Here is a 17,753-nt window from a genome sequence, read left to right as displayed (position 1 = left end):
AACTGGTGTTTCCTTAGTCATCTCATCGTGTTATAATTTTAAAAACCTGAGTTCTGTACCATCAGGACATTTATACTCTAGAGACTTTGCATATATACTCGAATGAAAGAACATTTGAAACTTTTTCATTGTGAAGTCAACGTAAAAAAGACGAGCAACTTTCGTAGAAATAATATTTACTGTGTTCGTTACCGGTAAGGAAGTAAACGATTCTGAAAGTTGAAAGGAAACGAAAGAAATTCTCGAAGCAACCCAGTACGGTAACCGGGTCTACGAATGATTCACAATCATCGGTAGGGGCGATTGTTTTAGATGCGGCAGGTGCGGTCGGTGGTGAAACGGGTGTTACCAAACAGGTTCCCAACGTGTCGGACACAGAAGCGAGGAAGCAGGTAATGTCACCAATTGTTGAAAATTTCGTGGCGTTGCAGGCCGACTTTCAAAAGCAACTGGCGGCCCTCAGACAACTGACTGATAACTGGCAACACGATAAAGACCCCCCGAACACTCTCGGTAATAAGCCTGTTAATCTGTATGATGGTAACGCTGACGATCGAACCGTTCTAATCGATAAAAATCTGGTCCCAAGGGCCGCACTAGACCTCGAAGTAGCCGAGGCCGCTGAAGCGCAGAGGAAACGAGATGCTCACGGCCCTGACGAGGAGCCGGTGCATACAACCGTAGACGAAACTAGGCAATTGCCACTGACGGCAGCTAACGCGATTAGAGAAACGTCAGTTGCAACGATAGATCACGATCAGCGCGCTTCCGCGGCCGAGACGGTCGGGGTAGAGTCCCAACAGGCCCCGTGTCTGTTCGGTGACTCGTCGAAGCGGAATTCACTCGACGAGAGAGCAAAGAACACCTCGGGATCGGGGAGAGACGCGAATCGATCGAACGAGTCACGAACGAATGACCTCGACGTGGAGAAAGATAAAAGCGACGATGGCAAGATAGCGTGCACCAACGCCACCGTGAAAGATAGAGTCGAATCCGTGGCAAACGATCCGAGTAACGTGAAAGGGAACGTGGAACGAGGAATGAACACGACTGCCTCGAAACGCGAAGAAACGCTTCCGTCGCCCGTTAAAGAAAACGGGACCCCGTCCGAGGAGGCTCCGAGTCCTCGTCAAAGGACAGTGGGAGCAGATAAAGCTTCTCCTGCTTCGCGCGAAAGCTCGAGCACCCCTCCGCGATCTAATCCATTGAAGCACGGTTTGTCGGAGGGTAAACACGGGAGTCAAGATCCGTCGGGAACCACCGCGGCTGAACGATCTAATTCCTCGAATCAAAAGGTGTCACGGGACGAGAGGACACTTCAGGATGCGACAGGAGCGATTAATGCTCCTGAACGACCATCTCGACGACCGACGAGCGTTTCAGAGCCTATAGACAGGAGCCAGGAGACGCTGGAGAGCGACGAATCGATCGTATTGTCGGCTATGTTCGCGGCCACTTCCCCTTTACCCGACAGATTGAATACCCCTCTGCGATCAATGGACTTGACGGAAAGTAAACACGAGATTCAAGATTCGCTGAGAACCGGAGGAACTGAACGATCCAGTTTGCCGAACCTGGAGGTGTCACAGATCGTTCAAGTCGTTACAACTTCCGGGAAACATTGTCAGGGACGGACGAGCGTTTCGGAAGGTGTAGATAAGATGCAGGAGACACCTGCTAACACAGAATTGATCGTTTCCCAGTTGCCGGAGAGTTTGACCAATCGTCTGCAACCGGATCTATCGAAGGAAGGGCTGTCAGAAGTGATTAAACTGGAGAGTCAAGATTCATCGCGAACTAGCAAAGCTGAACTATCTAAATCTACGACCCAAAAGGTGTCGGAGACCCTCAAAGATGCAACAATAGCCTCTCAGGGAGAGGCAAGTGTTCCAGAACGTGTAGACGAGACGCGAGCAATACTCGAGAACAAAATCATAAATGCTTCCGTCCCTTTGAAAACTGATCCAATGGAACAAGGTTTGTCATCAGGTTCACCGCTGACTAATGAAGTTGAACGATCCGATTCCTTGATCCGAGAGACCCAAAAGGTGTCACAGACCCTTCAGAATGCTACAACAGCCTTTCAGCCCTCTCGGGAAGAGACAAGCGTTACGGATACGACGCGAAGAACGCTTAAAAGCGAGGAATCGATCGCCCAGTCGGCCGCGAGCGAAATCCTCGAAAAACTACAATCGTCGCCGATTACACCGGAAGAAGCTTCTCCGACAGCCCCGCGGAAGAGCGGCGAGACCCACCTAGCCACCGTGGAGGCATTGATATCCGCCGTTAAATCGCTACCCGAGCAATTACTGGGCCCGTTCATGTCGGCGATGCAAATGCTATCGCCGAGGAAGTCCATCGAGAACGATCGACCGGGCGTCGCGACGTCTCTCGAGATTGCAACCGTGCCGGAGACGCCACAGGGTGAACGGAAGGAGTTTCCGTGCCTCGAAACTCTCGACGAGGAGGCTTCGCGGAGAAATGGGTACACGAAGAGCGCAGAACTTGGCCCGGTTACGAATGAAATCGCCGCAGCGGTGGGGATGTGCGTCGCGGCGCTCGACACAATGAGGTCCACCAAGCACGAAACGACCGACAGCGACGTGAAACGGCTCCAGGAACTCGAAACGGTACGTACCAGCGAAAAAGACGCGGTCGTTCTAAAAGAAACTAACGTAAAAGAAACACTAACGTCCGGGCGAGGAAAACTCGACGTGGTCTCGAAGGACCTGTCGTATCACATGCCGGGAACTGCGCAATCACACCGCGAGGAAACAAAAGGGACGAACCAGGCTAAAGTAAGTTCGCGAAAATGTTCCTCGGAAGTTGCAGATGCTAGTGACCGAAGAGAGACAGAGAACGGTGCGTCAGTTGCTCGCGAAGCTTTCGACACTTTCACGGCCGGTGCTCGTAGCGATCATCTCGACACCCATTTCACTCACACGCAAGATCGATCGATTAACAACGCACAATCATTCCCAAAGGAAGCCACCGGCTCTTACGCGATCGATACTCGAGATTCTAACAACGTTTCGTTAAACGATTCGTTCGTCGTTCGTACGACCGAGGAGAAAGGAATCATTGCCACGCAATCGTTATCCGACGGGACGTTAACCGCGGATGCTCGTGAATCATCCGACGACGGACGGACAACGCGTTGTTCGCTTATTCCAGAGATTCGGAGCAACGACGATAACAACGTGAAATTAATCGATGGCGGCTCAGACTCGGATAGAAATTCTACGGAGAATGCAATTACAGTGGCGCGCGGTTCAAGCGCCGGTGAATTGACTAATTCGATCGTAACACCCTTAACCCCAGCTTTTGATGCTTCTTGCGTTCTTGAAGTTCGCGAACCGGCTCCCCGCTCGACGATGGTGGATCACGAGATTGCCGTTCAAGATTCTGAAGTTATCGCGCGGAGCATTCTCGGGGATTTCCACATTCCTCCCGAGGCTTCACTGGATCCCGAAGATATGCGTAAAGTTCCCTTGGATCCAACAGTTTCCGGTGTCGAAATTACCGAGGATTCTGAAATTGACGCGGACATTTTCAAGGACGCTTGTAGCACCATCGAGGAAATTTACACGGATCGCGAAACTTTCGACTCACGAATTACCGGGGATTTCGAAATTATCGCTCTCAAAGTTGTCGAAAATTCGATAATCGTTACACGAAAAATTTCGAAGGACCAAGAGATCCTCGGTGAGATCTCTGAGAATCTCGGAGCTCGAGAAGTAGCCACGAGTCGCGGAGCTTTCGTGTCCGAGGATTTCGAAATCCTTGGGAACGACATTTCCAAAAATTTCGAAAACATCGAACGCGTTTCCCGGAAACCTAACGACCATACTCGCGAAATTCCTACTCGTCCTGAAAATGTTCTTCAAGTTTCAGAGGATCCTGAAACTATTGTCTCCAAGGGTTCTGAAGTATCTATAAATTCTCGAATTGCGAGCGAAGCTTCAGAAAATGGAGGAACAATTGTACGTGATCTTTCCACTGATTCCATAGTCATTATAGGAGAAGTACCCAAAGATCCTCAACTGTATGAAATTCCTATCGATCCAAAAATTGTTGCCTCTGAAATTTCTGATAATTCGGGAAGTAAGACGCATAAAATTCTGGTTAACGGAACGTCTAATGGTCCCAAATCCACTGTCCAAGAAATTTCCAAAGACCCCAATTTTGTTGTTCATAAAGTCAACAAAGATTCGAAAACCGAGACACATGAAATTTCTAACAAGCTCCAAACGATAGCCAATGAAGAAGATTCTAGGAATTCTAAAGTTCTTGTTCAAAAAAATTCTATCAATCTCGGAACTCCTATTCAAGATATTTCTAAAGATCTAAATACTATTGCTCAGGAGATCATCCAAGATTTTAAACCAGAGGCCCAAAGAGTTCCTACAGTACCTCAAATGATAATTCATGAAATTCCCAAGAATTTTGAAATTCTTGTCAAGGAAATTTCTAATGGTTCCAAATCCACTATCCAAGAAATTGTCAAGGATTCCAATTCTGTTGCCCATAACGAGTTCAAGGATTCGAAAAATGAGACCCATGAACTTTCTAACGAGCTCAAAATAATAGGCAATGAAGTTTCGAAGAATTCTAAAGTTGTCCATGAAATTTCCAACAATCTCGAAACTCCTATTCAAGACATTTCTAAAAATCTAAATACTATCGCCCAAGAGATCATCAAAGATTTCAAATTAGAAGCCCAAAGACTTCCTACACAACCCCAAATGATAGTTAATGAAATTCCCAAGAACTCTAAAGTTCTTGTCAAGGAAATTTCTAATGATTCCAAATCCACTATCCAAGAAATATCCAAAGACTCCAAATCTATTGCCTATGACATACACGAGGATTCGAAAACTGAGACCCACAAAATTTTGAACGAACCTAAACCAATTGTCCACAATATTTCCAAGTGTTCCGAAGCTGGTCCCCAAGAAACCTCCCAAGATCTGAACAATGTTGCCCAAGAAGTCTCCATGAATTCCAAACCAGAATTGCATCAGATGGGGTCCATGGATCCCACCTACAAAATTCCCAACGAACCCAAAACAGTTTTTCTTGAAATTTCGAAGGATTCTAAAACTGGTCTTCAAGAAAACATTCAAGATCCCAACTGTGATGTCCAAAAAGTCTCTATGGTTCCTAAAAGAGAGATCCATAGAGTTCCCAATGAGCCCAAAACGATTGTTCTCGAAATTTCCAAGAACTCTGAAACTGGTCCCCAAGAAACCTCCCGAGATCCTAACACCGTTACCCAAGAAGTCTCTATGGATTCTAAAACAGAGACCCATAGAGCTCCCAATGAGCCAAAAACGGTTGTTCTCGAAATTTCCAAGGACTTTGAAACTGGTCCCCAAGAAACCTTCCGAGATCCTAACACTGTTACCCAAGAAGTCTCTATGGATTCTAAAACAGAGACCCATAAAGCTCCCAATGAGCCAAAAACGGTTGTTCTCGAAATTTCTAAGGAGTCTGAAACTGGTCTCCAAGAAACCTCCCGAGGTTCTAAAGCTGTTACCGAAGAGGTCTCCATGGATCTCGAAACAGAGACCCGCATAGTTCCTAGCGAGCCGAAAACGTTTCCTCACGAGCTGTCTAAAAGCCCGTTGCACGTATCCGAGAAAGTAGAACAGCCTATCTCTGTTGCATGCCACATTCCTCGGGCCGGTGACAGGATCGATACGCGTCCAATAACTTCCGCGAGCGGGTCGCTCGACTGTGAAGAGAATCCTGCTCGACTCGATAGTCAATTGGAGCCAGAAAAGAGTAAACAACCGGTATCGGTGTCCATCGAGCAGCCCGGCCGGGCAACAAAAGACGTCTCTTTGATCGATGTCGAAAACGATCCGTCGGTTATCGAGGAACTGGATTCCTACATAGCAGAAGGACCGGGTAACTCCAACGACGGATCAAAGAACGAGTATCCTACGTCTCTGGCCAACGAAGAAAGGCTTTCAACGTCCGTGCATCCAATATCGGATAAAACCTCCGAACCACCACCGACGAATACCGAAACGACTACTTTAAACGACTCTCGTATCACCGACTCGAGCTCGCACACATTGAACACCGAATCCACCGCTAATAAGCTAAACTCTAACATAATTCTCGAGCCTCCCGTCGATTCCAACATAGTCGTCGACGCGAACAGAGGGACCACTGACGAATTCGATACACTTGACACGATTCCTGACGTTTACCCCGATTTCGATGCGCTTGGAAATTTCGACAAATCGGTCACGAAGGATCCGAACAACAACGCGTCCAATTTAACAACCGGTGACGGTGATTCCAACGTGGTCGAGGAAAACGAAATTGCAAAGGAAGACGCTAATTTGTTCACAAACGACGCCTCGGACCTCGAGACATCCTCGAGGGAAGACACCGGGGTGAGTGATTCCGTATCAAGGACGAAGATAATAGATCCGAGCACGAGGAATCCTAACTGCGTACCACCTGGGGTGCCAGAAATCATAGAGATTCAGATATCAGAGTGTCCGATGATAGCGGTGAACGATTGCGCGCCGATAAAGCCGTCAGAGAGTGCGCCCGACGTCCCACCGGTCGGCAGATCGGTAGTATCGATGGGGTACCACCTGGAGAAGAACGGAGCACTGGAAGCAACGTCCGGTGAAAGTGCAATGATCACCGAGAACGGTGGAAACGGAACGGAGAAGATCGTAGCTCTGGGAGTCGCCGCGAAAGAGAGATCGAAATCACCAGGGAAGAAGGTGAGCAAAAGGAGGTCTCCCGTGAAAGTGATCAAGAAAACCACGGGCATACCGAGACGAAATTTTGGAAAGTCGAGCCCGAAAGAGGCGATTGTCGCGAGAGCGAAGGACGTCGCGGCGGAGATCACCCGCAGATCGATCCTACCGAGTCTGACCGCAAAGAGGGAGCCCTTGGCGAAGGGAGTAGCGAAAAACGTCTCGTCGAGCATCGCCAACAGAACGAAAACTCCAAACGTCGTGGTCCAGAAGCAAGTTCCGAAGAAACCCATCGTTGCGGTGGGTAACACGGAGAAACGATCGAAGATCTTGCGAACCATATCCAAGGGTTGCGAGCAGATCAAGAAAACGATCATACCCGCCCAGTCCAGGGACAAGAACGCTGGAGTGACGAGCGAGAAGACCAAAGAGAAGACCAAAGAGCCTCCGTCCAAACCGAAAGCTTCCTTCTTCTCGAGGATCCCGGTCTTCACGGCTAGATGTCGTCCCGCGCGACAAGTCTCCAACAGTGTTCGGTCCACTGGGTTGAACAACACCTCGACCAGGGTACAACAACCCGCGAGAAAGATCGCTCCATCCGGAAACTCCTCAAAGACGGAATCGCAAACGGTGAGGAGCTCGGATGAGACCGATAGGGGTGTCACGAGGAAGAAGGTTGATCCCCCGGAGGTGTTCGAAAGCAAAACGATCGCGAATCGAGATAACGGGAGAAGTAAACCAACAATGGTTGAAACGATGGTTGAAACGGTGGTCGAATCGAACGAAGTGACGAGTTCCATCGATTCCAGCGAGGAGTACGAGGAGGACTCGGAGGTGGACGAGTACGAGTTGGAGAGTACAGGCGAGTCCGAGATGTCGAACACGGAGGCACAGTTCTCCGACAGGAGCCTGGAGAGCATGGAGGAACTGACCGACGCGGAGATAATGCTCCAGGAAACGATCAATGCGATCAAGGCGAAGATATCGGACCCAGAGTTCGAGAGCGAGGGGATCAGTGACGCGAGGAGCGAGGAGGACTCGGACGACGCGGAAACGCGCGCGATCGTCGAGGTGTCCAACGATTTGGAGGACTCGTCCGGGGAGGAACGATTGGACGAAACGGACGAGACCTCCGAAGACGAGACCCTGAAGGCGGACGATCCACGAGTGTCCTCCAACGGGAGTCAACAACGTACCCGGATCTTGAGTAACCAAAGAACGAGGAAACCGGACGAGGTTAAAAAGACACCTAAGAGCGGCAAGTTCACCGATCGCTCGTCCACGAGGCACGAGCGGTCAACAGTGACCCCTAGAACAAGGGAGACGACCGACTCGAGTGTGTTAACCAGAGAGAGGTCCACGAGACCGAGGAGGAGGGCCGAGCAAAGTAAAATGGACGCGAGAAACGGGACCAAAGCAACGAAACGCGGGCCCGAGAAACGAACGATGAAAACGGGTCGTAGAGCGAACGAGGACAGTGATAGGGGGTTGGATCAGGGGGGAACGTCAAAGAAACGGTTCTCCCTGGTGGCCAGTTGCATACGTCGGTTCGAGGGCGAAGAAAAGACGGAAAGGGATTACGTGGAAAGTAGAAGCGACTACGTGACCGCGGCTGGATCTCCCAAAACGGAGAGGGAGGTCAGTAAACATCGGTTGTCGACACCGTGTCCCAAACCTGACAGGCCAATGTCTACAAACAGCTCGAAATGATAATCAAGCGAACAGAAAACGGTTCCGGGATTACCCTTTTGGGCGACCACCACCTCTTGCAGTCCCTTAACCCTGTTTTGATTGTAGTTTTAAGCGCGCTTACCGATTCGCGATCGCTCGATCACACGAGGTAAGTACTTATTTGTTTTCATGTAATCCGTGACTAATTTGCGGGGCTGCTTTGTTCGCTCGTGAATGTTCGCGCGACAACGGCGTTCAGGGTTGGAAAGTGTCGATCGAATCGTGATTTCCAAGATGGTGTACCGCGAGGGAAAATCTTGAATGAAAGTTCGGATAATTCTATCAACGTTCCACGATGAGAAAGAAATATATATATACATATAGATAATGTTTGCGTATTAGCTACACCGGAACTCGTGGCACGACGATACCTTTCCATCGTTCGATCGCTTCGTCTCGAGAGGTCACCTCAGGATCGAGGGAGCATCGAGAATTCATTCCGGCGCGCTTCATCGTCGCTCATTAACGCATCGTAACGTTCCATAATCATTCTTCCACCTTGTAACGAATAATCAGTCTGGTCACTGTCGAGACATTTCAAGAGCTCGTTTCTAGACGTTGGTGTAGTCTCTCTATCGGTTCTTTTGCATGTCGCTCACCACTCGCATCGCTCAGTGCATCCTCTGTTCAAAAGCATACCAGGTCTGCCACCTTCATAGACTCAGCATCAGTTCCATGTGATTCTTCTCTTCGTGATGTTGTCTTGAATCAACCGTGTTGTGCATTGACTCCACTCGAGTTTCGATCGTGAACGAACACGATGATCTTGAGAAGTACTTTCTTGCATGCGCAGAGAATTGCTCGACGGCTGTTAGCAGAAGGCAAAGCGGCGAACTACGACCAAGCGGAGGTCGCAGCCAGTCTATTGGCCCTGAAGTTCGGAGATGACGAGGCCCTCCACGCGGCCAAAGAATGTTCCAGCGTGGAGGCAGCGCTGGCTTTCCTACAGCAAGAGTGCGAGCTCTGCACGGGTCGCTTCGCGATGAGTCAGGTGAACGATAATACAAATAATATAACATTCGATTAGACTTACAGTGCAGGTACATAGCTACTAGAATATCTACTCTCGGTTCTACGACGAATTTCACACAAATTCCTACCACTTTGCTACCATTGACGTTCCCTTTCTCACGTATACACCCCTCTTCGAAATCAATCTCCGAAGACCGATCATTGAAACGGTTCACGATGGAATTATTGCAACTGACTTGGAGTGTTCGTAACAACGTCAAGTCAGAAGCACACAGCTTGCAACTCGCGGTGGTCTCGGCCACGAAAGTTTCAAAAATTCGATCCCCGTGCACCAACGAATGTTTCAACATGGAGGCGGCGCTCGCGATGAGTCAGGTGAACGATAATACAAATAATATAACATTCGATTAGACTTACAATGCAGGTACATAGCTACTAGAATATCTACTCTCGGTTCTACGACGAATTTTACCCAAATTCCAACCTTTCTCATATGTATACACCTCTTGAGAATCAGCCTCCAAAAACCGATCGTTGTAACGGTTCACGATGGAATTATTGCAACTGACTTGGAGTGTTCGTAACAACGTCAAGTCAGAAGCACACAGCTTGCAACTCGCAGTGGTCCCGGCCACGAAAGTTTCGAAAATTCGATCCCCGTGCACGATAACGTCCCCGTTTACTTTCTCCATCCCAGATGGTGTCCATGTTGAAGTGCGTGCACCGTTGCTGCAACGACTGCGCGAAGAATTACTTCACGATCCAGATCAGCGACCGAAACATCACCGACGCGGTATGCCCGTACTGCAAGGAACCGAATCTGAAGGACGCCACCGAGGACGAGGTGCTGGAATATTTCAGCAACCTGGACATCCAGCTGAAGACGCTCCTCGACGCGCCTATCCACGAGCTGTTCCAGAGGAAGCTGCGCGATCGAACGCTGATGCAGGATCCGAATTTCAAGTGGTGCATTCAGGTGTTCCCTCCTCGCAGTATATACGACCGGTCTTCCATTGGGTAATCGGTGTGTAATGTGGGTCATCATCGGTTTCAGTGTTCGAGCGGGTTCTACGCGGATCCGGATCAGAAGCGATTGATTTGTCCCGATTGCCGATCGGTTACGTGCGCCTTCTGCCGAAGACCGGTACGTGAAGGCGTTGATCGTCTCGAAAATTAAGCGAACATTGCGCAACACTCGGCGCGCAAACATCCTCTCAAGCAAGTGATTTCACTTTCAGTGGGAGAAACAGCACGAAGGAATTACGTGTGAGCAATTTGCCGCTTGGAAAGACCAGAACGACCCGGACAATCAGGCCGCGGGGTTGGCCAAGCACCTGGCGGATAACGGCATAGATTGCCCTAAATGCAAATTTCGCTACTCTTTGTCTCGGGGAGGTGAGATTTTCCAATTAACATCGCCAGGTTCTCCATCTTGCTCGATGAAGTTTTTCATTTCCCCCCCTCGTAACGTAACGGTGGGTACCTTGGATGAGCGAGAGGACTGGGTAGACGTCCCAGGGGCCTCGTATCTTTAACGACGAAGTAAATTCTGAATTTTAACTACCTTCCCCGTGTGACAATTTTTCGAACATTATTCAAAATTGGATTCTCTCTCCCCTATGATTCTACCGTTCGAAACCTAAAGTTTCTCTCGCGCGACAAATGTTCATTTCTACTTCGTTAACGCAACGTTGGATGAAAGAGTAGCCTGGGTAGAAATCTCGAAGCTCGTTTCCTCGATAACACTCATTTCCCGCTCGATTTTATCCGACTATTCGTGACGGATTGCTGATAACTATAAATAGATTCGTGTCCACACCTATAAATTCATTCGTATCCATATTCGAGAATTACACAAAATGGAATTATGTTCTCTCGGACGAATCCGCGATTGAATCGAGTACCTTTCACATTTTTCGATTCGTCCAATCGGGACTAACCCTTTGCACTCGGGGCTTCTTTGCTACCAGGAACCGACGCCTCGTGAGAATCCTTCAAGTCGTAAAATGAATCTGGAAGGGCACATTTTTGTATACTTCGCGTACCTGTGTGTTCACACTCTACAAAAACTTGATATTTCAATTCCAATTTGAATTCCAAACCACGAACTTCTCCCGGATGGAGAATCATACACCGAATTTGGTGACGACCAAGGATCTCCTCTCGAGTCCAAAGGGTTAAACGCGGAGAGTCAAATCTTCGATGTTCTACGAATTGAATTTAAAAAAAAAAATTTCACTCTCTCTCTCTCTCTCTTACGTTGTCGTGATTGAAAAGTACCGATGAAAAATTGAAAGATCGCAAACCCTCCGACGCAGGTTGTATGCATTTCACGTGCAGCCAGTGCAAGTACGAGTTCTGTTGCGGTTGCGGGAAATCCTTCATGATGGGGGCGAAGTGCTCGGTCAGCCCGTATTGCGCAAAACTGGGCCTACACGCTCATCATCCACGGAACTGTCTGTTCTATCTACGCGATAAGGAGCCCGCGCAGTTGCAACAGTTGCTGAGAGATAATGGAATCGAGTACGACACCAACGGCCCGGCCGGGGAGCGCAAGTGCAAAGTGCAGTTGCAGAAAGAAACTCCCACCGGCGTTGTAGACGCGGTATGCAATTCAGACGTCGTCGAGGGACACGCCGGGTTGTGCAGGTAACTCGTTACTTCCCGTGGAATTATTTCCATTATTAACGCCACTGTTTCTTTATCATTCAACGACCCCCTCAGCGTGAGTAGAAGAACGACGTATGAAATGTCCTTTTCTTGATAGTAGATCGAAAACACTTGAAACGAGACACATTTACCGTTTGCGAAACTTTTACCATTTGTATCTGACTCAAGGACACTGAAGTAATAATCGATGTAAGATAAATCCGAGAAGCGAGATAAGATCGTCATCTTTTCTAACTTAAATACGTGGAAATCGGTGAGGAATAAGATTGAGGAACGAGATAAAGTTTCGTACATGAAATTTACAACGGTTGAAGAATCCAAACATTTTCTCTTTAACGGTACCAATTTTCCAACGACAAGATTCTAGTCGACGGTGTGAAATTTTTCACAGAGAGACCTCCGATTCTTCTCGAGTCAGCGTGGAAACATTATTCGAGGTTCTCGAAGGTGCTCCTCGAGTTGTCCGAGGACCTCTCGCGTCGAGTCGTCCTACCAAGTCCCCTGACTGTTCTAAAGGGACATTTCGTACGTCACGAACCAGTGTCGCGTTAAAATGGACTAGAGATATCACTTTACGTCGTGTACTCTCAATAGAGGATCCAGGGGATCGTGTTTCCTCGTACCCCTGTCGGATGATCGACCAACCGTACGACCCCACTCCCTACACACGCCTTTGCGAACGACCCAGTCGCCTCTTAACGTATCCTTCCGACGTTCAAGGACCCATTACATCGAATACCTAGTCCGAAAAATTCGTGAGACCCAACTGGAACCGCTCCCGTTGCTAAACGTGGACGACCTCGAAACATGCGTGAGACGCGCCGGGTGCAAGTTACCACCGAATTGGTACGGCCGTGACCCGGATCATTACAGGAGAGACTTGGCCGAGGTAAACGAAGAAGCATCGTGCATGGCATGACTAAATTCTGGGTACTTTTCCCCCGCAGGCAGCACTACATTGAGTACTTGGCGGGCCTGGTACTGAAGGGCAGGCTGGACCCCGTGGCAATCTTTGACTTGAACGATGCCAAGCAAGAGCTGCGCCGTCGGGGAAAAGTTCCCCCTGCAAAGGACCAGGAAATGTCCGAGCGGGATTATCTCGAGGCGTGCATTCAGGTGACTAACAACTCCTCTCCTGCACTCCTGGCCCGACACACTGACCGAATTAACAAACACGAAATGCACGAAAGCGGACCTCCAGGCATGACTTTCGCAGCCGAAACGCTGCGCGAAACCGCGTTTTCTAAAAAAGAAAAGAAAAAAGAATGTTCGAAGACAAAGTGTCCAACCCCGTAGCTTAGAATTTGATTTCCAGCTTGTGTAATCGCAGTTGCAAATGCCTATCCTCGTTGAACGAAAGTTTTTCTTGTTCTTTTTTTTTTTTGTTTTCTTTTTGTCACCCGACTGGAAATATTCTATGCAATATCATATTGTATGCAAAATATTATATGTGATATGTAGTAATATCGGAACATTTTACAGGTTGTACGGAAAGAGATTCCATTGGAGTGATAGAAGAGGAGATTGATTAATATGCGACTTTGTACGTGACTCACACCCTTGATGCATGTGTTGTATAGTGTATTTATTTTATTATACGGACAGCGATGTAGAGAAGAATTTACAATTAAAGTAAACGAAAATTAAACGTTGTGTAATATTTAATGTGAAAAAAAAACAAAAGAAGTCAATCTCGTAGAAGTCAAGCGACAGAGGAATTGTAATAAATGAAAGTCAATTTTTTTTGTAAGCAATTCGTGTCGAATATTTTTTAATCGATTGGTAACAATTTGTAGTATTCGAGCAGTTTTATAAAAATCGTTTAATAAATCGATTCTCAGCACAATTCTGTTAAAAAACTTTGTAGGCTTTTTCTTTTCGACGGTGTTGCACCTTTGTTCACGATATCACTCAATCGACTTATATTTAATTTTTTTATTTTCTGAGTTGGTGTAATAAAGTTTGTATTGCTTTTTAATCTTTTTGTGCTGCTTTCATTCGATCCTTCCACGATACTTTCCGTACTTAAATTTGAAATCCCAGAAATCTTTAAACCAGCAGTTTTGTCTTTAGTTCTTCTCTTTTTACGTTTCTGCGAACTTTGAATACTTTCTGCGTTAGGTTTTTGTACTTTTACCCTTTGCGGTTTGTCGAACGGTATTTTTGTATTTTTTAAACAAACTGAACATTTAAGTACTAATTTATTCATTTTATTTTTTAAACACTTTTGTACTAAACTTGTACGCACTTTGGGTAGCCTTTTGTCATTGTTATTCATAGAGGTTATAATTTTTTTTATAGATCTGGACAATGGTTTAGCACGCGATATTCGAATATTATAATTCATTGTATTCCAAAGCGATCCACAATATTGGCACATCACTGCAGGCCCAAAATGGTTAGCTGGCAGTTGTATTCCATAGCTTAACCTTCTACACTTTTGTCTAAGATTTAAGAATATTAAACATTTAATATGTGCTACATCGTTTATCTATTTAAATTTTAATAATAATTAACAAAGAAATACATACACAATTCTGAATGTTATATTTATATTTAAACAATTGTGTAAAACTTACATGTAAAATGTTTGTAAATTCACATGTTGAGAACAATTCAATTTTGTAATGAATTGATTCACATTCCATAAATGTGTTATTTTTTCCATATCAGGTATTTAAGTGTACAAATGATAAAAATATTTAAAAAGTTACTATATTTCTCTTGAGTTATTGGAAAATATTGATATGGATCCAGACAATATATCGCTCATAGATATATCATTAACGACACATACTGGGACATGAATGTGTTTTTATTGCTTTATTTGTACATTTGAATGGAGAAAAGTGAATGTAACAGAACAATAAATATAAAGATGCTTTCTCTTTCAAATACAAAGTTTATTGATCCTGAAAATAATACACAGAATGTGTAGAAATATTTAAAACCTTTTATTTGATAACTATGAATTAGTTATGTAATTGGTCTAGAAGTATGTTTAGCATATGATATAAACAAACACAGTACATGAATTTTTATTTCTCATATTATAAGAAAACATAACACCAGTAGTTTTATGAATTACGAATTATTCCAATATATATAATCAAATTTGATTTACCATATAACTTACCATATAACAAACTTTTGAAAAGTCGCGTACGTGTTAAGAACCGCAAGAGGAAATGATCAAATCGCGTTAAAGTGTGTCAGTACGGTTGATGATAAAATGGTGTTATGTGTCGTAAACAGATTACACTAGTTTTAGTAAAAATCGTCGATTTTTACGATATCGTTATTAATTAAAAGCGATCATTGTTGTGTTAGAAATGAAAAAAAAACAAGGATAACCTCAAAATATGAATACTCAGAGACGTCACTATTATATTGAATAACAGTGCAGCCAACGTGTGAAAATGTTAAAGTGCCTCTAGAATTCCTAAACCAATCTATTAGAGATCCGCGATGTATTAATACTGTGTATATCTGCTTACAAAGGCGGTTTCTGTTCTATATACAGACAGAACCGCGGAGGGTGTCAGAAAAATTTGTATTTTGTCATCCTTCTCATCGGAGTACCGGGAGTACTGTCAAACACTACTTTAAATAAATTGCTGTCGTTTAGGGGCAGAGAACTAAACATGGGTGACGGCACGGATGGCGAGCGACAACTGTTGTTAGCAGATAACGAGAGTATTACTTACAGTTTACACGGCAGCGATGCCACAGGTAAATAATATTCGATCTCACTCGCGAAAGGATTAAAGAATTGTTTAATCCGATAGCTTGTTTCATGTCTAACATCGTGCTTCAGATGAAACACAAACGACTGTGAACACAGTATCTACAATAGGTCCTGATGAGTTACCTCCTTCATATCAATCACTTCAACCAGATGGTATGCCTATGGTTACTTGCAGAGTATGTCAGGCTATGATAGATATATCTGCTAAAAGAGACCAACATGTTGTTAAATGTTGTCAGTGCAACGAGGCTACAGTATGTTAATAAATTAATTTATTATGCTACAAAACTACATATCAAAACTAAAAGTATTATTTTTCTAGCCCATACGAAATGCACCACCAGGAAAAAAATATGTACGTTGTCCTTGTAATTGTTTACTAATATGTAAAAGTTCTTCACAACGTATCGCATGTCCAAGGCCAAACTGTAAACGTATTATTAACCTTGCTCCAAGTCCAATCACACCACCTGTTCTTTCCATGCCTGGAATGTGTAGGGTAGGTTGTGCTCATTGTCACGACACATTTTTGGTAAGTTTAAACAAGCAGCATACTGCTTTATATATAACTAGTTTATAACAAATATTGTATTCTTTAGTTTAACACATTGCATAATGCTTTGGCCCAATGTCCACATTGCCGAAAAATATCTTCCGTTGGTCCAGACTTTGTAAGAGGTCGAGGTATTGCATTCTTGATACTTGGAATAATAGCCTTAGTAGTTGCAATAGGTGTGACTGTAAGTACCTTCGGAATATATTTACTTATAAACATATTTAATACACTTTTAACTCATGTGTATTCTAGAATAAATTCAAATACTATTATTTTGTTTGCAGGTTGGGACATATAGATATGTTAAAGGTAAAGGTGGAATTTATGTAGTGTATGTAGGTGAGTATTGTATTCTTAATTTTAAGTGTAAATTTTATTTCTTAGCTTTCTGAATGGAATGCATTCTAAAACTTGTGTATTATGAAAATCTATGTAGTTACCTACAAATGTTTTTAATAATTTTATTATTTCAGGTGCATTTTTAGTGGCACTGTTGTGCTTAAGACGCAGCATTTATTACTGTACAATGAAAATTAGTTTAATAGAAGGTCCCATGTAGTCCCCTAAATGACAATCATTAGCACTTCACAAACCAATTCCTCTAACGTCTATGTCGCATATATTTAGATCAAATGTTTATAGTAATGAGAAAAACATATAAGTCCTGATAGGACCTAAATAATGAATACATCCTTACATATACATATGCAAGTCTGTATTGATAACACTGCTCGTATTGATAACTATTCTTGCATATGTATATGCAAATGTATATGATGAACAAAGAGACGTGTATCCGGTATGTGAGACATTTTCATATAAGGTAATCTATCTAGAATTACTACAAGAAGATGGGGGTGTCCATTTTAAACACAAGGGATTGTTCCTCTGCACTTTTATATATAAAAGCACAGGACCAATGCAACAGCCCCATTATATTGTTTTCGTATATTAAAGTATACTATATATGCTTTCTACATCTTCAATAAATATATAAAATGCACATAGGTATAAACATAAATAAAACATTCTCGCATGAATATTATTCCAATTATAAACTGCTATACATACAGCTGCATAAATTGTGTTTACAAAATCATACTTGCATTGTCGTTAAAGTATCTTTTACGTTGTACCGTTGTAGTATCTTTTAAGACATTTTTGGATTTATGTATTATTTGACATGCAAGTGAAATTATATAACAATATACATTAAATGTTATCATCAATTTTATTATCATTCTTATTGCATGGTCCAAATTATTATGTTATAATAAACATTTAAACATCTATTTTTGATATATTGATATATTACGTTATAAGGGTTTTTCTTTGTTTTTTCTTATCC

At 44.5% G+C, this 17,753-nt stretch overlaps 3 protein-coding genes across 4 annotated transcripts in view; 2 read left to right on the top strand and 1 right to left on the bottom strand.

Moving 5' to 3' along the window:
* Lubel (Linear Ubiquitin E3 ligase) overlaps positions 1-14,079 on the top strand; it is a 32,684-nt gene extending 18,605 nt beyond the window's left edge. The window contains exons 13-21 of the mRNA XM_076315825.1: positions 298-8,366; positions 9,253-9,450; positions 10,129-10,407; positions 10,486-10,575; positions 10,670-10,826; positions 11,750-12,080; positions 12,822-12,947; positions 13,049-13,217; positions 13,584-14,079. Of these exons, the coding sequence (XP_076171940.1) occupies positions 298-8,366; positions 9,253-9,450; positions 10,129-10,407; positions 10,486-10,575; positions 10,670-10,826; positions 11,750-12,080; positions 12,822-12,947; positions 13,049-13,217; positions 13,584-13,613 (9,449 nt within the window). The 3' untranslated portion in view covers positions 13,614-14,079. The remainder of the gene's footprint in view (positions 1-297; positions 8,367-9,252; positions 9,451-10,128; positions 10,408-10,485; positions 10,576-10,669; positions 10,827-11,749; positions 12,081-12,821; positions 12,948-13,048; positions 13,218-13,583) is intronic.
* Positions 13,674-15,516, bottom strand: LOC143148928 (uncharacterized). 2 transcript variants are annotated; one of them, XM_076315761.1, is made up of 3 exons: positions 15,238-15,516; positions 14,681-15,013; positions 13,674-14,545 (listed from the first exon to the last, which is right to left on the bottom strand). In XM_076315761.1, the coding sequence occupies exons 2-3, from the start codon at positions 14,767-14,769 to the stop codon at positions 13,939-13,941; spliced, it is 696 nt and encodes a 231-aa protein (XP_076171876.1). In that variant the 5' UTR covers positions 14,770-15,013; positions 15,238-15,516; the 3' UTR covers positions 13,674-13,938. The 2 variants fall into 2 exon arrangements, with proteins under 2 accessions (XP_076171876.1, XP_076171884.1); XM_076315769.1 differs by having other exon boundaries at positions 15,456-15,510.
* A 131-nt stretch (positions 15,517-15,647) lies between these two features.
* LOC143148944 (type 1 phosphatidylinositol 4,5-bisphosphate 4-phosphatase) lies at positions 15,648-17,453 on the top strand. The gene is made up of 6 exons (XM_076315793.1): positions 15,648-15,833; positions 15,919-16,103; positions 16,172-16,381; positions 16,449-16,589; positions 16,690-16,744; positions 16,879-17,453. The coding sequence occupies exons 1-6, from the start codon at positions 15,746-15,748 to the stop codon at positions 16,962-16,964; spliced, it is 765 nt and encodes a 254-aa protein (XP_076171908.1). The 5' UTR covers positions 15,648-15,745; the 3' UTR covers positions 16,965-17,453.
* The last annotated feature ends 300 nt before the right edge of the window (positions 17,454-17,753 follow it).

The sequence above is a fragment of the Ptiloglossa arizonensis genome, chromosome 1 (assembly GCF_051014685.1).
Source record: "Ptiloglossa arizonensis isolate GNS036 chromosome 1, iyPtiAriz1_principal, whole genome shotgun sequence".
In the NCBI taxonomy this organism is placed as follows: Eukaryota; Metazoa; Arthropoda; class Insecta; order Hymenoptera; family Colletidae; genus Ptiloglossa; species Ptiloglossa arizonensis.
The sequence above is the reverse complement of the archived record's forward strand: the minus strand, read 5'-3'. Positions and strand labels throughout refer to the sequence as shown.